This window comes from Dipteris shenzhenensis, chromosome 17 (genome assembly GCF_047967505.1).
Source record: "Dipteris shenzhenensis isolate YYH24624 ecotype China chromosome 17, Dip_SZ_1.0, whole genome shotgun sequence".
Lineage (NCBI taxonomy): Eukaryota > Viridiplantae > Streptophyta > Polypodiopsida > Gleicheniales > Dipteridaceae > Dipteris > Dipteris shenzhenensis.
In genome coordinates this window covers 24,253,180-24,268,669 of record NC_141612.1, presented here as the reverse complement: position 1 = coordinate 24,268,669, position 15,490 = coordinate 24,253,180, and the positions used below count along the sequence as shown (strand labels likewise).

The following is a 15,490-nucleotide window of genomic DNA, read 5'->3' as shown; positions in this document are numbered from 1 at the left end:
TGGTGTTTTGCATTGTAACACCACCACCTCATCTCCCTCGCTATCTTCGGCTCATCCAATGTCTTCTCCCTTATCACCAAAGAGTGATCCAAAGGTGGTCACCACCCCCGTTGGTCTAGCCATGAAAACCCCACATGCCAATGGTGACTCCAAGTGGATTTTGATATCATAGTTTTGTGAGGCTCTAAATGTGGTGATAGACTACAAGTAAATTATCAATTCCAGGGTAAGCATGCCAATGGTAACTCTAAGCAGCTTTTGATATCACAATTCTATGAGGGGCTGAAAGTGGTGACAGATTGTAAGTGGTGGATTCACAATTCTGAGGTAATCAGTCTTTCTAGCGTATGGCAAGTTGTCGAGGCATTTTGATCAAAAGGTTTTCAAATATTTGGACAAGTCACGGATCCTTGCATAAGGATGGTTTGTTTTGTGATATCAAGAATCCATTGTCTAAAGAGGGAGCATGATTTGCGAAAGCTTTCTTTTGCTTAATGCATACTGGCACCCTCCATTTTTACCATTACAATCATTCATTTTGATGCTACTATATCAATGACTTGCTTGCATCTTGTTGGTCTGCCTCTAGAACTTTGCCTATTATAGTCTCTTCATCTAGCTTTGGCCATGATTTTTTCACGATTTGGTCCTATTGCATCTATCCAACTTTATCTTATTGCTCGTTTTCTCTCTTATTATTGCATCCAACAACAAATTTGGCCACCAAATTGCTACTTCCAAGACAAAAACTCTCTGAAGTGACTTGCTCTGTGTGCATTCAATGTGCCTAATCTATTTTATGTATCTATACAACTATGGGTCTAAGTTAGTCTTATTTCTATTTTTATCCAGATTTTTCTTGACCATTGAGAACAAATAAGAAAACCTCCTCTGTCAACAAAGTTTCAGGATACTTGGTTGTTCGAGGGGATCTTTAAGTCTATTCAACTTCTGTAAGTTTGGATCTCTCTTCAAAAACTTGCTAGCCTTAAATGTCAACCAACCAATGAAGACAAGGTAGCTATGCGTATCAAAAGTATGTGTAATGTACACCGCTTTGAGCATACTGTAGAGATCCTTCATACAACATTCACTACATATGAAAACCTTGTGGCTCTACTTGTAGAAAAGGACAGGAGAAACAAAGAAGATCAAAGTATCACCTTGGAATACAATGAAGCCTTTTATGGAGCACAATGAATAGAGGACTAATAAGAAAATCTAGTAATAATATTGTAAAAGGATGGGGCTTGTAGAGGCCAAATGCTCAGCAAGATAGAGAAACAAATGAGAAGCACCATGCTACTTGCCATAGAAGACAAAGAAGAGGCCATTGGATTTGAAGAACTTGTTGATGCAATTTCCCAAGTCAACCTTGATGAGCTTGATGAAGATTTGACTTTCTAAGTTGCTCTATGTATCAATAAGGGAACTCTACCTTGGGTTGTCCCCCTAAAATTATTGTGTCAAAATAAGGGTTGTCTACCCTAGCTTATCCTGCTAAAATGATTTTATTTTTTATTTGCTACACCATATATGTGAGTTACAAAAGAATACACCTTCCCTTAGTGCATACATTGCTACTTAAGGTGGTAAAGTATGGTATTACAACATGCCAATGCCTTCTTGATGCTTAAATAGCTACTTTCAGGTGGTCAGGATTGATCAAAGAAAATAGCTAGGTCTACTCATGTGGTGACCTTTTACAATCATGGGCTATAGGTTTATCTTTGTGGCTCTTAGTATATTCTATCACTACCATTCTTCTGTTTTCTTGTTGAAGACGCCCTGGTGTTCATTTCATGGTTCTTCTTTCTATTTTGTTGATGTTCTTGTCCTAGGTCTTGGACTATGATGACTCCTTGGTGTTGACTTCATGCTTATTCCTCTAATTTGTTGATGTTTACATCCTAGCCCTTGGACTCTCCCATCTTCTTGTGAGCTACCTCTTGGACTCCTTGGTGCCGACTTCATGCTTCTTCTTCATTTTCTTTATTGATATCATTGAGGCAATGCCTAGTATGGGTACGTAGAACTTAGGGTGGGTCCAAATGAGGCGGATGTCATTCGTGAGAACACCACTTGTCTCATAAGGACATTGAAGGATTTGGAAAAAGGCTTGTCTGAGGGAAGGACGTCCGGCACACCCTCCCGCCACCGATCAATATGTTGTGAGCCACTTCGAGTGAGGAAAATCTCTCAGTGGAGCTGTTCAAATCTTTGAAACAATCACCAATTAAGATTACATTATATCGGTTGTTGACTTTGGCTCTAGCATTTTGGGAAAGTTGGCTCCAGCATTTTGGGAACTTTTTATTAAGAAACTTTAAGACAAAAGCAATGAGGAAAATGATCAAGGACCTTCGCAACAAGAACATGAGGAACAGTAGAGTCTGAAACACCCACTAATTTTGCAAGTGGAATTGGATGATGTGGACTATAAGGTCATGACAAGAAAAGTGTATTGTGATGGCCAAGAGATAGCAGGAACATTGTTGGATGGGGGATCTAATGTGAATATCCTCCTGAAAAGTATGTATGAAAAGATGGGATTGACAGAGCTGGATGAGGCCCTGTTTCAAGTAGAGATGGTAGATCAACGAACGGGTTCAACCACTGGGAATTTCTTGGAACCAAGCACTCATCATTCAAGGTATGACGTTTAGGGTGAACATGGAAAAGGGTGACATGTCATATCCCATGTTGCTCGGCTGACCAAGGTTCAAATGGCCATAGTAAAGAAAGCATCTAAGACCATAGTCCGAAGTGGAAAGAAGAAGCTAAGACTTGATATGATTTTGAAGATGGTCTTGAAGAAGCAAAATAGACCCCTCATTGCGAGGTGTGTGAATATATTGGCAAAAATGGATGACGACAAGGAGGAGGAATTCCTCAACACGAATCCTTCCATTGTGCTGCTATTTGAGTGGATGCCAGACACATTGCATAGCAATATCTAAGAGAAGCAGCATAAGTATACCAGGTTTTATAAAAAATCCTAAGACTGTCTGGAAGAAATTCGACAAGAATGTGCTAGACCCAGAATCGAAAGAAGATAAGGACAGTTTCACACAACAAAGGTGGAATGAGTGTAATAAAATAAGCCCTAGAAGCTTACGAGGAAGAGACGAGAAACAATTGAAGAGGATGTCAAGAGTGAAGAAGGATGATTTGGAGGAGTTAAACCTCAACACATCACAAAAGCCATATCCTTGGTTGGGAGTACACGACAATGAAGGGAGTCAATCCGAGTCTCTGTGTGCATAGGATTAACCTTCAGTGTAGTTGCTGATCAGATTCAAAGATATCTTTGCTTGAGTGCACACAAACATGAAGGAAGTCAACCTTGTGCATTGGACTAACCTTAAGAAAGATGGAGTGCTGGTTGTGCAGTGGAGGTACCAAATGAACCCCAATTTTGCAAAGCTTGTGAAAGAAGAAATTGACAACTACAGAGTGGGTTTCATCTACCCAGTGGACAAGGTCACATGGATGTCTCCAATAGTAATAGTTTTGAAGAAGAATGGGAAATTACAAGTGTGTGTGGACTACAAAAAATTGAACGCAGCTACAATAACCAATGCATTCCCTCTCCCATTCTGTGACACCATGTTGGATGTAGTCACCGAAAATGATGTCTCAAGTTTTTTACATGAATTTAGTGGATATAATCATATCCAAATGGCTAAAGAGGATAAGGATAAAATCACCTTGATTACAAAATGGGGAGTGTTCACTAGCAATGTGATGATTTTTGGGCTGAAAAATGCACCCCCAACATTCCAATGCTAGATATAGAAAGTGCTCGCACTTTATTTAACGACTTTTATGAGGGTGTTCCCTGATGATTTTAGTGTGCTTGAAAAGAAATCAGATCACATTGGGCATTTGTAATGTTTTACCAAATGCAAGGAATCTAGACGCAGCCTAAACCTGACAAAATGTGATTTTGCAGTTTGAAGAGGTGTGTTATTGGGGCACACAATTTGTGAAGAAGGCATGGCGATAGACCCAATGAAAGTGGCATCCGTATTGGAAGCAAAGGCAACTTGTGATGCAAAAGAAGTCATGCAGTTTATCAGATAGATTTTACTATACCTAATGAACAAATCACAGCTGTCAGGAAGATTGGCTTATTGGATATTGTTGCTGCAAATTTCAATACACCATACTTCACTCTCTTGAAAGGTAGCACCTTATGGTAGACTATCTAAGCAGATTAGAGTCAAGAAAAATGCTCGAGAAATGGGGCATTGCACGTACCACTATTTATGTCGCAAAAAAGCAGCTTGTGATGAGTGAGGCAAAATATTAGTCCACCCTATGCTTATCCTGTGAGAACAAAACAAAATAAAACTTATCCTATGAGAACAAACGGACAAATGCATGTCCCATGGAACCATAGGATAATAGTTTGTATGGTATTAAATTGCTATAATAACAATGGGGCCTTGCATATTGTGGTGGGTCTCAGCGCGGTGACTCACGTGTCGTGGGGTAGTTGAAGATATGCCGATGGAGCTTCCACTCCCGATTACTCCTTGTGGGAGCAATGCATAGCATGAACCAGTCTGCAAGTGTCACTCAAGCAGCCTCCGAATTGTTGTAATGTGGTTCCACATGAGGAAGAGGGAAGAGGAAGAGGGGAGGGGAGAGGGAGAAGGAGGGAAAAGAGAGGAAGAGGAAGGGAAGAAGGAGAAGGGGGTGAAGGGGGATAGAGTGACAACCACAAAGGCACTACAATGGAAACAAGAGAACACCCAAAACACTCTCTTGGAAGAGAAGAGGGAACTTGTATTCAAACTTGTGCAAACAACAATGAAGACCAAACATTTGGCCTTTTATACAAGTCACCTTTTGAAGGGAGGGCCAACCCTCTTCCTTTTTAGCACTCTCCCTCACTTTACAACCATGGGCTATTGGGCTCACAGGGTGCCAAGGCATATTGCTATTCTTACCGACTCTCCCTACTTGCGCACTTGTGTTAATAATATTAAAGCGCTTGGGACAAACATGGTATGAGGAGGTGGTCCTAACCGACGGTTCCCAAATAGCGCTTGTGTTAGCCTCACCACTCTTAGGCTCAAGTGATTTGGGGCTCAAACTCCTTGAGCGCCCTCACACCTTCACCTGTTTGTGGTTCAAACCTCATGAATGCAGCTCAAAACTTAGAGTGACAAGGCTAGGCTTCCGTGAGACATCCCACGACAACCCTGAATATTGCTGGGAAGCCTTTTCTTCGAATATTTGGGGATTAAACTCCCTGAGTTGGAGCTCTACTCCTTTCATGGCTATTTTCATTGGCATCGCTATTTCCTGTGGATGTGGAGCTGAGCAGTGCAAGGAGCATGCACTCTTCGTGGCCCAGAAGTGTGCATCTCCTTGTTCTTGCACCTCCTTATTCCGAGCGGGGGTAGCTAGAAAATACAGCCTATGCACATTGTCGTGAATCTTTGGATCCTTATACTTTGGAGCAGACTTTGGGTATTTGGGGATCAAACTCTCTGAGTTTGAGCTATACTCCTTTCGTGTGCACATTGCTTGTAATCGTTGACCTTGGTGTATTTGGGTATCAAACTCCCTTGAGCTTCTCTTATTGAAGTAGATCATTCAGCTTGGTCACCTTTACTCATTGATTACACTACATTTGGCGGTTGTACTCTATGGATGTTAACATGCCCCCTTTCATGTTGCTGATTCGCTCGAGTCAGTCGGGTTGGAGGAGGTTGGTAGAGAGGACTAACTGCAGGATGGCGTAGCGGTCCAGCTGCCTAGATGTGAGGCAAGCAACGTACGAGCAGTACTTACAAAAATGGGTGGCATGCATATCCTCGTAAGTGTGGAGGTGATGCCCATGGAGGTTGCAGACGTGGAGGTAGAAGTAGAGGTCCTAGAACTGAGTTGGACCGACGTCGGGGTTGAAGACAACAATCTAGTTGGTCAGATTGTGAATGCTATCGTCAATGGGGCAGTTGTGGCAGGAAGATCGTAGAGGAGGAAGAGGATGAGGTGATTGAAATGGACGGTGGTGGCGACGGCTAGTCTAGGACTGAGCCATAGGTGTCGTTGAATGACTGGAGGCGAAAGCAAAAATCCTCCTACATCATTTTTGTTGGAAAGTTGTACTTAGGAAAATTGTACAACACATTGGGGTCCTGTTGCTAGAGAGCTCGAAAGGCGGCCCAAGTCCAACGTCATTCCATGGGCATGTATAGTGGGTGGACGCGATGACGGGCATGCTGCAGTAGTAGCGCCAAAATTTCTCCAGCTTCAAAAATGGGAGCCGCCAATTGGGCTATAGGCCGCCGGCATCTGCAGGAAGTTGAGCACCCTGGTTGTCCTATCAAGCACTAGGCTTGCAAGAATACACGAGGGTGGGTGCTTTATTGTTCTAATTTGTTTGTGATTGTATTTGCTACATTTCAAGAGAGAATTGGTACAGAGTGATTGTTTTGTATGTGCATGCAGCCTATTCCCATTCTTTATCTCGCCATGTGCGGGTCGTGTCAATTCTTGGAGGTTGATAGGCATAAGGAAGGAGAACTTCTCCTTGCATTGAATGCAACAAATTGGTAAATGTAGCATTTAATATTTTCTTTGCTATGGACACATTCCAGCTTTCTTTATGTGGTGATATCTTGTTTTCTTTGTTGCATGAAGCCTAGAAAGGACTCATGTGGCCCCTTCCTTTAGCCATGAGATTATTTTATTCCAAAAATTTGGAATGGCAAACCAGGCCTCCTTGTTGGAACTCTTGACCCCGCAGATAGGCAGTGGGTTAAGATAGAGATGGCTCTCGAGGTGAAGAACCAGCACCACTAGCCTTGGTACACTACTCCAACAGTGCTTGCCTAGCTTGTTTGGAAGGTAGTTGACTATCTTAAATGCTTCTTCAATATTTTAAGTCTCATGGCGCATTGCTATCTAATATGTCTTTGTTTGCTTGTCATAGGATGAGTTCACTGCAGTCGTGGGAAAACGTAGAGGAGACCTTTCAAAAGACATAGATGAGGTAGTTGAAAGATATGAAAAGTATGTTCAATGCTTGAAAAGTGTGGAGCATCTTTTCAAAGAACGAGCCTATAAGTACTTGGCCATAGAAAATCTAGGTTCTATTCAATTACAATTGGGACACAAAAGGCATCGTTGCCATTACAAAGGACAAGCTTTATGCCTTGACTTCAATAAAGATCACAGTAGAATGGTAAGGATAGATTATAGCTACTTATGCTATTTCCATTTCATGTTTTGTTCAAGTGGGTGTAAATAACATGTTTCTTCTTCCTTTAGGAAGAAAGACATATTGCAAATGCTTTGCAAGTGCAAGGCAAAGAGTGCGACTGCATCGCACTTTGAGAATGTGGGTAGATTTCGCACATACATGAGGAAAGAAGCCTATTGGGGCTTCTTGCTAGAAGAAGGGAAGCTCATCTCGAAAGGATTGGAGGATGAGATGGAAGTAGAACTTCCATTTAGATGTAATGCTTACTTCAAAGATCAGAGGAAGACTCACATCCATGATGCATTTTTTGCTCTTTGGAAGGACATGAAGAGCTCCAATGAAAGGGACAAACTACCTTAGATAACATAGACATGTTGCAGGCTTGTGTACAGTACCATCACATTGTTTTTGTCAGTATCTGGATATCTATTTTAGTGGTACAATATTATCCATACAACTTCTACTATTTTATCTTTTGAAGATCTTATTTTATCGATTGTCAGGTGGCTAATGACATTGCTACATTTTGGTGCTATTGATGAGCTCCCACCAAGTAGTAGAGGTTGGGTTCATGCAAAAGATGAGAATGGCATGTATCCAGAATCTGTGCAGGAGAGCGGCCTGGGGCATCAACTCCCTTTAGTAAGAAAACCTATCAAAAATTTTGAGTATGACATGAATTTAACAATATGCCATCAGTAGAAATTATTCAAATTAGCATGATTGTGTTCTATACTAAAAGAGCTTCAAATATGTCTTTACACCTTGAAATTTGGGTACCACACAAAAAAGTTACATTAATTTGAAAGGAGATGGGTTTTCATATATTAGTGTATTTTTTGTTTTACCCCCCCCATCCAAAAGACCCCCCCCCTTGGGCCTCACATATTATGAAAAATATGTGGGCTAGTGGAGGTGGTAATGGAATATCTGCAGGGGGGTGGTGGTATGAAAGAGGGTGATTGCATTTTGTTCTTCGTCCTCAGTTATTTCCTCGGGGTATGCCACATGAATTGTTTCAAAATTGCTCACCAAGGACTCAAGTGAGTCTTGGAGAGCTTGTAGCAACCCGATTAAAGAGTATTATTATTCTGAGGGGTTGGTAGGCCGCAAGGTGTCCTTGAGCTTGGACTGTTGAGGCTCAGCCGTAGGTTTGCATCCAAGTTATGTATGCATGCAGACTTTCGGGAGTGCAGATCCATGGCGTGAGATCCTCAGGCTTTGCGAGTTGCATCATTGCATCGTCCACAGGATAATTAAGGGACTCAGTGAGATGACACAGTACCAGCCTTGAAAATTGAGAAGAATGGGATGGGTGGACAGGGTTTGGAGATCAGAGGGGCAGAGAAGAGATAAGGAGGTGGGCTAAAGGTCAAGAGAAAAATAAGACATGGCTAAGATGGGGCAGCAGTCATCAGGATTACGAGATTAAGAATAGTTTGAAGGGCGTTAGGTGGTAGTGGAGTAGTGAGGTCTAGGTGGAAGGTAAGGTTTTGTGCGTGGAGCGCATCGAAGTGCTTTTGCAGGGTTTACCATTGTCAACTAGCTTTCATGTGCCGAGAGCTAGGCTTGGATGAGATTGGAGGAGAGTTGTGAGGCTTGCTCTTGCCTCCTCTGTAAGATCGTGTAGGCGATTGTGCCATGGCTTCAAAGAGGTTCATCTCCATGATGTCGGTGCATGACAACTGTTCTACCGTCATATGGCTATAGCCTCCCATTGCCTTGTATTGGGGTGTACTACAAAATTGTATGGCCTCTGCCTACCCAAGGCATGGAAGAGGTGCATGTGGGCAAAGGATGCTGTCTCCTGAGGGGTGGTGGAGATTGAGATGAAGGGTGCGACGGGGGTTGTTGGCATAGTTTTGGCTCCTGTATGGAGACCGATTTTGATGGTGTCATTGCCCTGGAGGTCTTCAATGAGAATAGGCCCTCCTTGCACCTGTTTGCCCTTATCCTAAGGACCTAACCACTACTGCATGCATAGTTGTCATCGCACGAATTCATGCAACTAGCTTTCCTCATATTGGTTGAGCGACTATGACTTGGTTTCGGTTGCACTTGGGTGGCCAGAATGGCACTTGGAATTGTCCTCACTCTCTTGGGCCTTGTTTTTGTCTCTTCCTACTCGGTCTATATGGGACTGATGGCGGATTTCTCAGTGAGTCCAAAGCTGACTGGCAGATGCTGACTTTTTAGGTAATAGAGGACCGGAATGTACAACATGTGATTGTCGATGACGTCCCCATGGGTGCTAAGATTATTGGAGTTGCAAAAAGGATTCAGCAAATGAGGCAAAAGAGAGAGTTTATTCAAGAGAGATAGGCCCAATATATAGGCTCCAGTTACATCCAGTAGTGACATCACATGTGAGCTCAATAGAGCATCTAGATCCACAAATCTCTCAATCAATTCCTAGATTCACTCAATCACACACCACACACCTAGATTCACTCAATCACACCTACTGACACCTATCTAGGCACACCAGGTGTTCACACACTCACAACCTTAGACCTTAGGACTCTAGATCCCATTACATCAATTTGTCCTTCATTCCCCCCCACAAATTGATGACCTTAACCCTAGCAGTAGTCCATGGGAAACTTCATGGTTTGCCCACCTCTAGTGGCAACACACATGATCCACAACCTAGTACTCACTCTAGTTGCATTAGCAGTAGACTCATTTGGGCATCCTCATCCCAACATGATCTCACTCTGACTTTGGTTTGTTGGTTTACAATTGGGAGATAGAAAATGACTAAAGTGTGTGTTCTTTGGGTTCTGTGATATCACAAATTAGACTTCATTTTGATCATGTGTCTATTGAGTCATGTTTTGAAGTTACTACTTAGCTTAACAAGAGATGAGTTTATTTGTAGTAGATCAAAAGCAATGGCATTCTAGGATATAGCCTCTCATTCTAGAGATGATTTATGCCAACTAGAATCACCAAGAATTCATCCTAAAGATGGCTTAAGCCAACTAGAATGTACCTATCAATTTGATGGATCTACAAAAGAAGACAAGGGGAGGTACCCCTTAATAATCTTCTTAACTTGCTGTGACAATTTATTTTGTAGCTACAACCCTCATTGTCTATAGTAGTTGGTAAATGTATTACATGCAATTGGGATGTATGTTAGCTGTGGGATATGCATTGTATGCTCAAGAAAAAATGGGCCTCTAGTAAAGCTCATGTTCTTTGGGTTCTATCATACCAAAAAATAAACCGGAATTTGATCATGTTCTATTGAGTCACGTTTTGAAGTTTCTACTTATCTTGACAAGAGGTGAGGTTACCTATAGTAGATCTAAGGCACAACTAAGGCATTGGCATTTTACGCTATAGTTCTTCATTTTAGAGATGGTTTATGCCAACTAGAATCACAAGGAAATCATTTTAGAGATGGATTAAGCCAACTAGAATGTGCCTATCGATTTGACTGATCGACTAAGAAGACTAGGGAGGTGGTCATCTTAACTTACTTGTCCAGCTACCACTGTTGCTCATTACAATTCCTTCTGTAGTTATAGTCCTAATGTTTGTAGTAGTCAGCAGTTGCTTTATCTAGGCTACTTATTTTAGTCTTCTACTATAACATTACTTGCCCATTTTTGCCATAAGGTTTTTAATATATCTTGTAAATATTATATTTGATGAAATATACACACTCGCTTTTCCTCACCCAAAAGAAAAAAGAAGATTGTGGAGTGTCTATGATGAGAAGTAACGATGCTCTCATGATCATGGCGCTTTATGTGGATGACTACATTTTTGTTGGCAACAATAGCAAGTCAATAAAAGAGGTCAAGATCAATCATGGAAGCGACTTGAAGTGCATGCTTTGTGATCAGTTTGTGGTTAAGCTTGAACCAATAAAGGATGGCATATTTCTAAGCTAGACAAACTACATAGAATCTATGTTTGAGCACACATAAAAAACTGGCACTCAAAACAAAAAAGAGTTTGGGATATTAGAAACCATTCCAAATAGCCTACACTAGTCATAATATTGCATAAGCTTGAGAGTGATCCTTTCAATGATACCACCTTAAATTAGGATAGGTTGGGAAGTTAATATAATTGATGATAGCAACAAGGCCTGATATATCCAGGCCTATGAGCTCGTACAAAGTGAAGCTGTGTGTTCAGTATTGGAATGGAGAGATGAAACCCTACCTTGTCATACTTCAAAGAGAGGTGCTACACAAACGTATGGCTTAACGCATCTTGTGATACAATTTGGGAGGCAGTCCAAAATGGAAGTCGATTTCAAGGGGCACATTCATGCTGAATCCTCAATGTGTATCATCATGGTCCAACAAGAAGCAAGCCACTAGCATTGTCTACAACAGAGGAGGAGTACACATAACTTGCCATGTGTGCCTACAAAACCATATGGCTAAACTTGTTCCCTAAGGATCTCGATGAAGCCAAGCCAGAATGACCTTTTGTGATAACCAAAGTGTCATTGCCTTGGCCAATACTCCAAAAGATGAGAGAGTCCAATCAAATGGACATTGGATATCCCTGATTCAACATCAAGTAAATCTAGGACTACTAAGCTGATCCTTTGCTTATCGGAGGACCAAGCAACTTATTTGCCCATGAGAAGTTTGACAAGTTCAAATATCTACTTTGTCATCTTGACGATAAGACCATAGAATGTCAATAATTTGTTGATTGAGCACCTGTTTGCCTACCCATCTACAAATATGTTGTATATGTGTCTACATGGTGCAATGGGTTAGCGTGGGGTTATTATTTAACCCTAATGTAACTTTAGGCCCATGTGTACCCTTATGGTAATCTAGGCTCATATGTAGATAGTTCTTATGGACTTAGGGAAAAGTAAGATATGCATGGATGGAAGGAATGTAAGCTGGATTTCTTTTAATCCACTTTTTATTTGGTATTTATGCCGTTTTGAAGTTTCAAAAAGCTTTGGTACCACATTACATTACTAAGTTTTACTTGTTAGTGGCAATCAATGTGCACTCCATCCCTATGTTAAAAGACAAACTATGTGATGCAATTATCAACGCTACAATTAAAGACTTTTCAGCTTGAACTATAATGAGATATGAAAGAGATTGCTTGTATGCTAGTGGGAAACAAAAATTTGAAGTTTCAAACAATGTCATACCGTCAAGATAGCATCGATTATGCATCGAATTGGAAGAAAACAACCCTAGAACTACTATCAATTTTGGTATTAAGCGTTGAAATCCTGGATGACATGGTTGTATGAAGAAAATACTAAAGCCACAGCTTCGGTTTTTTTTTTTCAGAAAAAAGAACTTCTATTAAGGATTAACAAAACCCCAAGAGCAAGCTCAATGCACAAATACATCATTACCCTATAAGTGCTAAGAAAAAGTTTCTCAGAGCAAACTAGAGATAAACAAAGGCAGACGCTGAAAGTTGATGGAGAAGTTCAATAAAATTTCAAGATTGAAGCCACATTCAAAAAACTGAACAACTGATCATGAAGAGGATGGATCAACACTGAAGAAAATTTGCATCCAAAGGCATTGCAAATCTTGAAATTTTTTATTCAAGCCACAGTTGACATTTGATAGAGGAGTTTCAACAAGACCGATTTCAAGATTGAAGCCACATTCAAGAAACTGAACGACTGTTCTTTAGGAAAATCAATGCTGCATCCAAAGGCATTGCAAATCTTGCAATTATTTTTCACAACTAGTTTGCCTCAAAACTTTGCACATATGCTCCTCTTGAACCTTATTGAAATTGAACATCATCAAGCTCTATAACAGACGTCTCCATCACATACAATGCCAGGTTGACCCCCTTCAGAATTCTTCTCACCATCTTTCTCAGCCGCTGCAGCATCTGCATCTTCCTCATCTTTCTCAGCATCTGCATCATCTGATTGAGCCTTGACCTTATTCTCCACAGCACACTCTGGATGCAGATCAAACCCACACTCTCCACAATGGTACATCCATCCTCTTGCTTCCTCCTCACATCCATCACAATAACAACCTCCTCCTCCATATGCATCTCTAGTCAAACTCAGTGGGTGCTCATGTTTGCTGGTTGTAATCTCCTTTGCAAGCTTCTCTCCTTCTTTATCAATCTCCTTTTGCAGCTCTGCCAGGCGACCCTCCGTGTAAGGAAATGCTCTCTCTCCATGTGAAGCTATTAGAGAACGGCCCTTTGTTGTCACAGTCTTTCCATCCGGGCCAAGTATCACCAGAGACGGAATCCCTGAGATTTCAAAGTACTGAGACAGACTCTTCTTCTGTTTGTCTCCAAATGGCAAGGCCAGCCAAGGCATAGATCTGTAGTACTCTTGAAAGGCTGCTTCATCCTTGTCACTAGAGATAAACACAATCTCGAATATCTCTCCACGACTCTTGAGCTGCTCATAAACAGAGACTAACATCGGGGTGAAATTGCGACAAGGGGGGCACCAATGCGCTGAGAAGTAAAGGCCAACTGTCTTTCCTGTTAGAGTAGAAACCTTTACCTGCAGATGCATATCACAGATGCTGTCTTGTAAGCAGATAATTGCCATAGGCCAAGCAATTCCAAAAAAGAGACGTACACTCAACAGAAGTAGTCCTCCTACTCGCTGTTGTAGCTTTTCGAGAAACTCCAAGGGCTAAGATCTATACCGGTTGGTCGTCATGAGATATGACGAAGTCCCGCTCCTCCGTCACGAGTAGCTTTTCCAGAGTCTGAGAAGCTCTCATCGCCTCCTCTTCCTTGTGAAGATCGCCTAGCCTCTCAGGCGTGAAGGGATAGGCTTGGATTCCATATTTGCTGATAATTTCCCTACCTTCCAATTGCAAGGTCTTGCCATGCGTGTCCAAGATTATAAGAGTCGGTACGCCCTCCACCTCAAAGTGATTGTTAAGCATTTCATTTGTTTTGGTATCGGAAAAAGGCACAGCAAGCCAGGGCATGGTTTTGAAGTATTCGTCAAAAGAAGCCTGGTCTTCATCTGCCGAGACAAACACGATTTCGAAGCTCTCACCTTTCTCTTTCAGCTGAGAGTAAATCTCTGCCAAAACAGGCGTGAATCCCCGACAGGGGGGGCACCAGTGTGCCGAGAAATACAGTGCCACGGTCTTTCCTGCGAGGCTTTCGACTTTCACCTGAACAGCAGCACGAAAGGACACAATCTAAACTAAGCAAGCAAAGGATTGTGGATTGCTTCTCGAATTCAAATGGAAACTTGGTGTTCTCAGCACAACAAACCAGCAAACGGATTGATGAGAGGAACTCACAAACGCGTTTGATCTAAAGCCAGCACACTAAACGAAAAAAACAAGCCAAGGATTGGCGATTGCATCACGGATTCAAACAACGATTACGTTGTCGCTGCAAAGCAAAAGCGAGCAAACGATGGATGAAAAGCGATTGACGGAGAAACAAAAGGCAAAGGAAGGAAATGAGAGAACCTGTGTGCTGTCATGGGAAACGACATAATCACGGCTGTCATGAACCAAAAGAGATGTGAGACATTGGTCTTGAGTATCCGCCATGGCGAAGCTTGATGAGGAAATGAATCAGGGAAGACAAAATGATGAAAGATAACAAATGCGTTCAATTGCACAAACAAGGTGGAACGCACTTAAAAGAGCACAATGTATATATATAGGAAGAACTGGCCTTCAAGTAAAATTCACGCGGTTAAGGAAACCACAAGGCAAGATGCGTAAGAGTCAAGGAAACCACTACTAAAACCACTAGGAGAAGATGCCTGTAAAGACCTGGGTCAAGAATCCCACGGGGGAAGAAGCCTCCCTCCTTCCAGGTTCCTTCGGAGAACAAGCCTGGAACGACCATCTCCTCCTTCCAGAATCGTTCCCTCATGGTACTTTCCCACTTTCCTCTACCCCGAACTGAGAAAGTGCGGCCGAATAACCTTTTCCCCCACCTCACAGACAAGTGGTGCACACAATCCCGCTCCGCCACCACTGCCATCATTGCTCATTAAAAGACGAGTGGGTCGTGCACACCTGGGTTCACCATGCTCCCTCTAGGCCTATCTTAGCCAGACTTGAGAATTCACTAGGACTTAACCAATGGTGGTTAAAGGTGGCTTAATTACACGTGTTCTTGATCCCTTGCCCATCTTGCATTCACCGATGATGTAGTCACTACAACTCATAAATGTTAGATGGGTTAAGTAATGTCAACAAGGTATGGTGCAAGCAAACTAAGCAGAATCTGTCCTCCTAACTCAGCACATGTGTAAGGCTAGAGTTTAACGTTGGGACAAATGATTAA

The 15,490-nt window shown here is 41.9% G+C and overlaps 1 protein-coding gene across 1 annotated transcript; it reads right to left on the bottom strand.

The window, feature by feature from the left end:
• Positions 1-12,759: 12,759 nt before the first annotated feature.
• Positions 12,760-14,802, bottom strand: LOC147891882 (putative nucleoredoxin 1). The gene is made up of 3 exons (XM_087388842.1): positions 14,659-14,802; positions 13,870-14,352; positions 12,760-13,721 (listed from the first exon to the last, which is right to left on the bottom strand). Exons 1-3 carry the CDS (start codon positions 14,740-14,742, stop codon positions 12,990-12,992), a joined length of 1,299 nt encoding a protein of 432 aa, XP_087244968.1. The 5' UTR covers positions 14,743-14,802; the 3' UTR covers positions 12,760-12,989.
• Between the last annotated feature and the right edge of the window lie 688 nt (positions 14,803-15,490).

Bases quoted from the DNA above. Each gene is read 5' to 3' on its own strand.
- LOC147891882 (XM_087388842.1), bottom strand. From the start codon at position 14,742: ATGGCGGATACTCAAGACCAATGTCTCACATCTCTTTTGGTTCATGAC. The intron at 14,353-14,658 runs GTTCTCTCATTT...GCTGCTGTTCAG, and splicing joins TTTCCCATGACAGCACACAG to GTGAAAGTCGAAAGCCTCGC. The intron at 13,722-13,869 runs GTATAGATCTTA...ATGCATCTGCAG, and splicing joins TATCTCATGACGACCAACCG to GTAAAGGTTTCTACTCTAAC.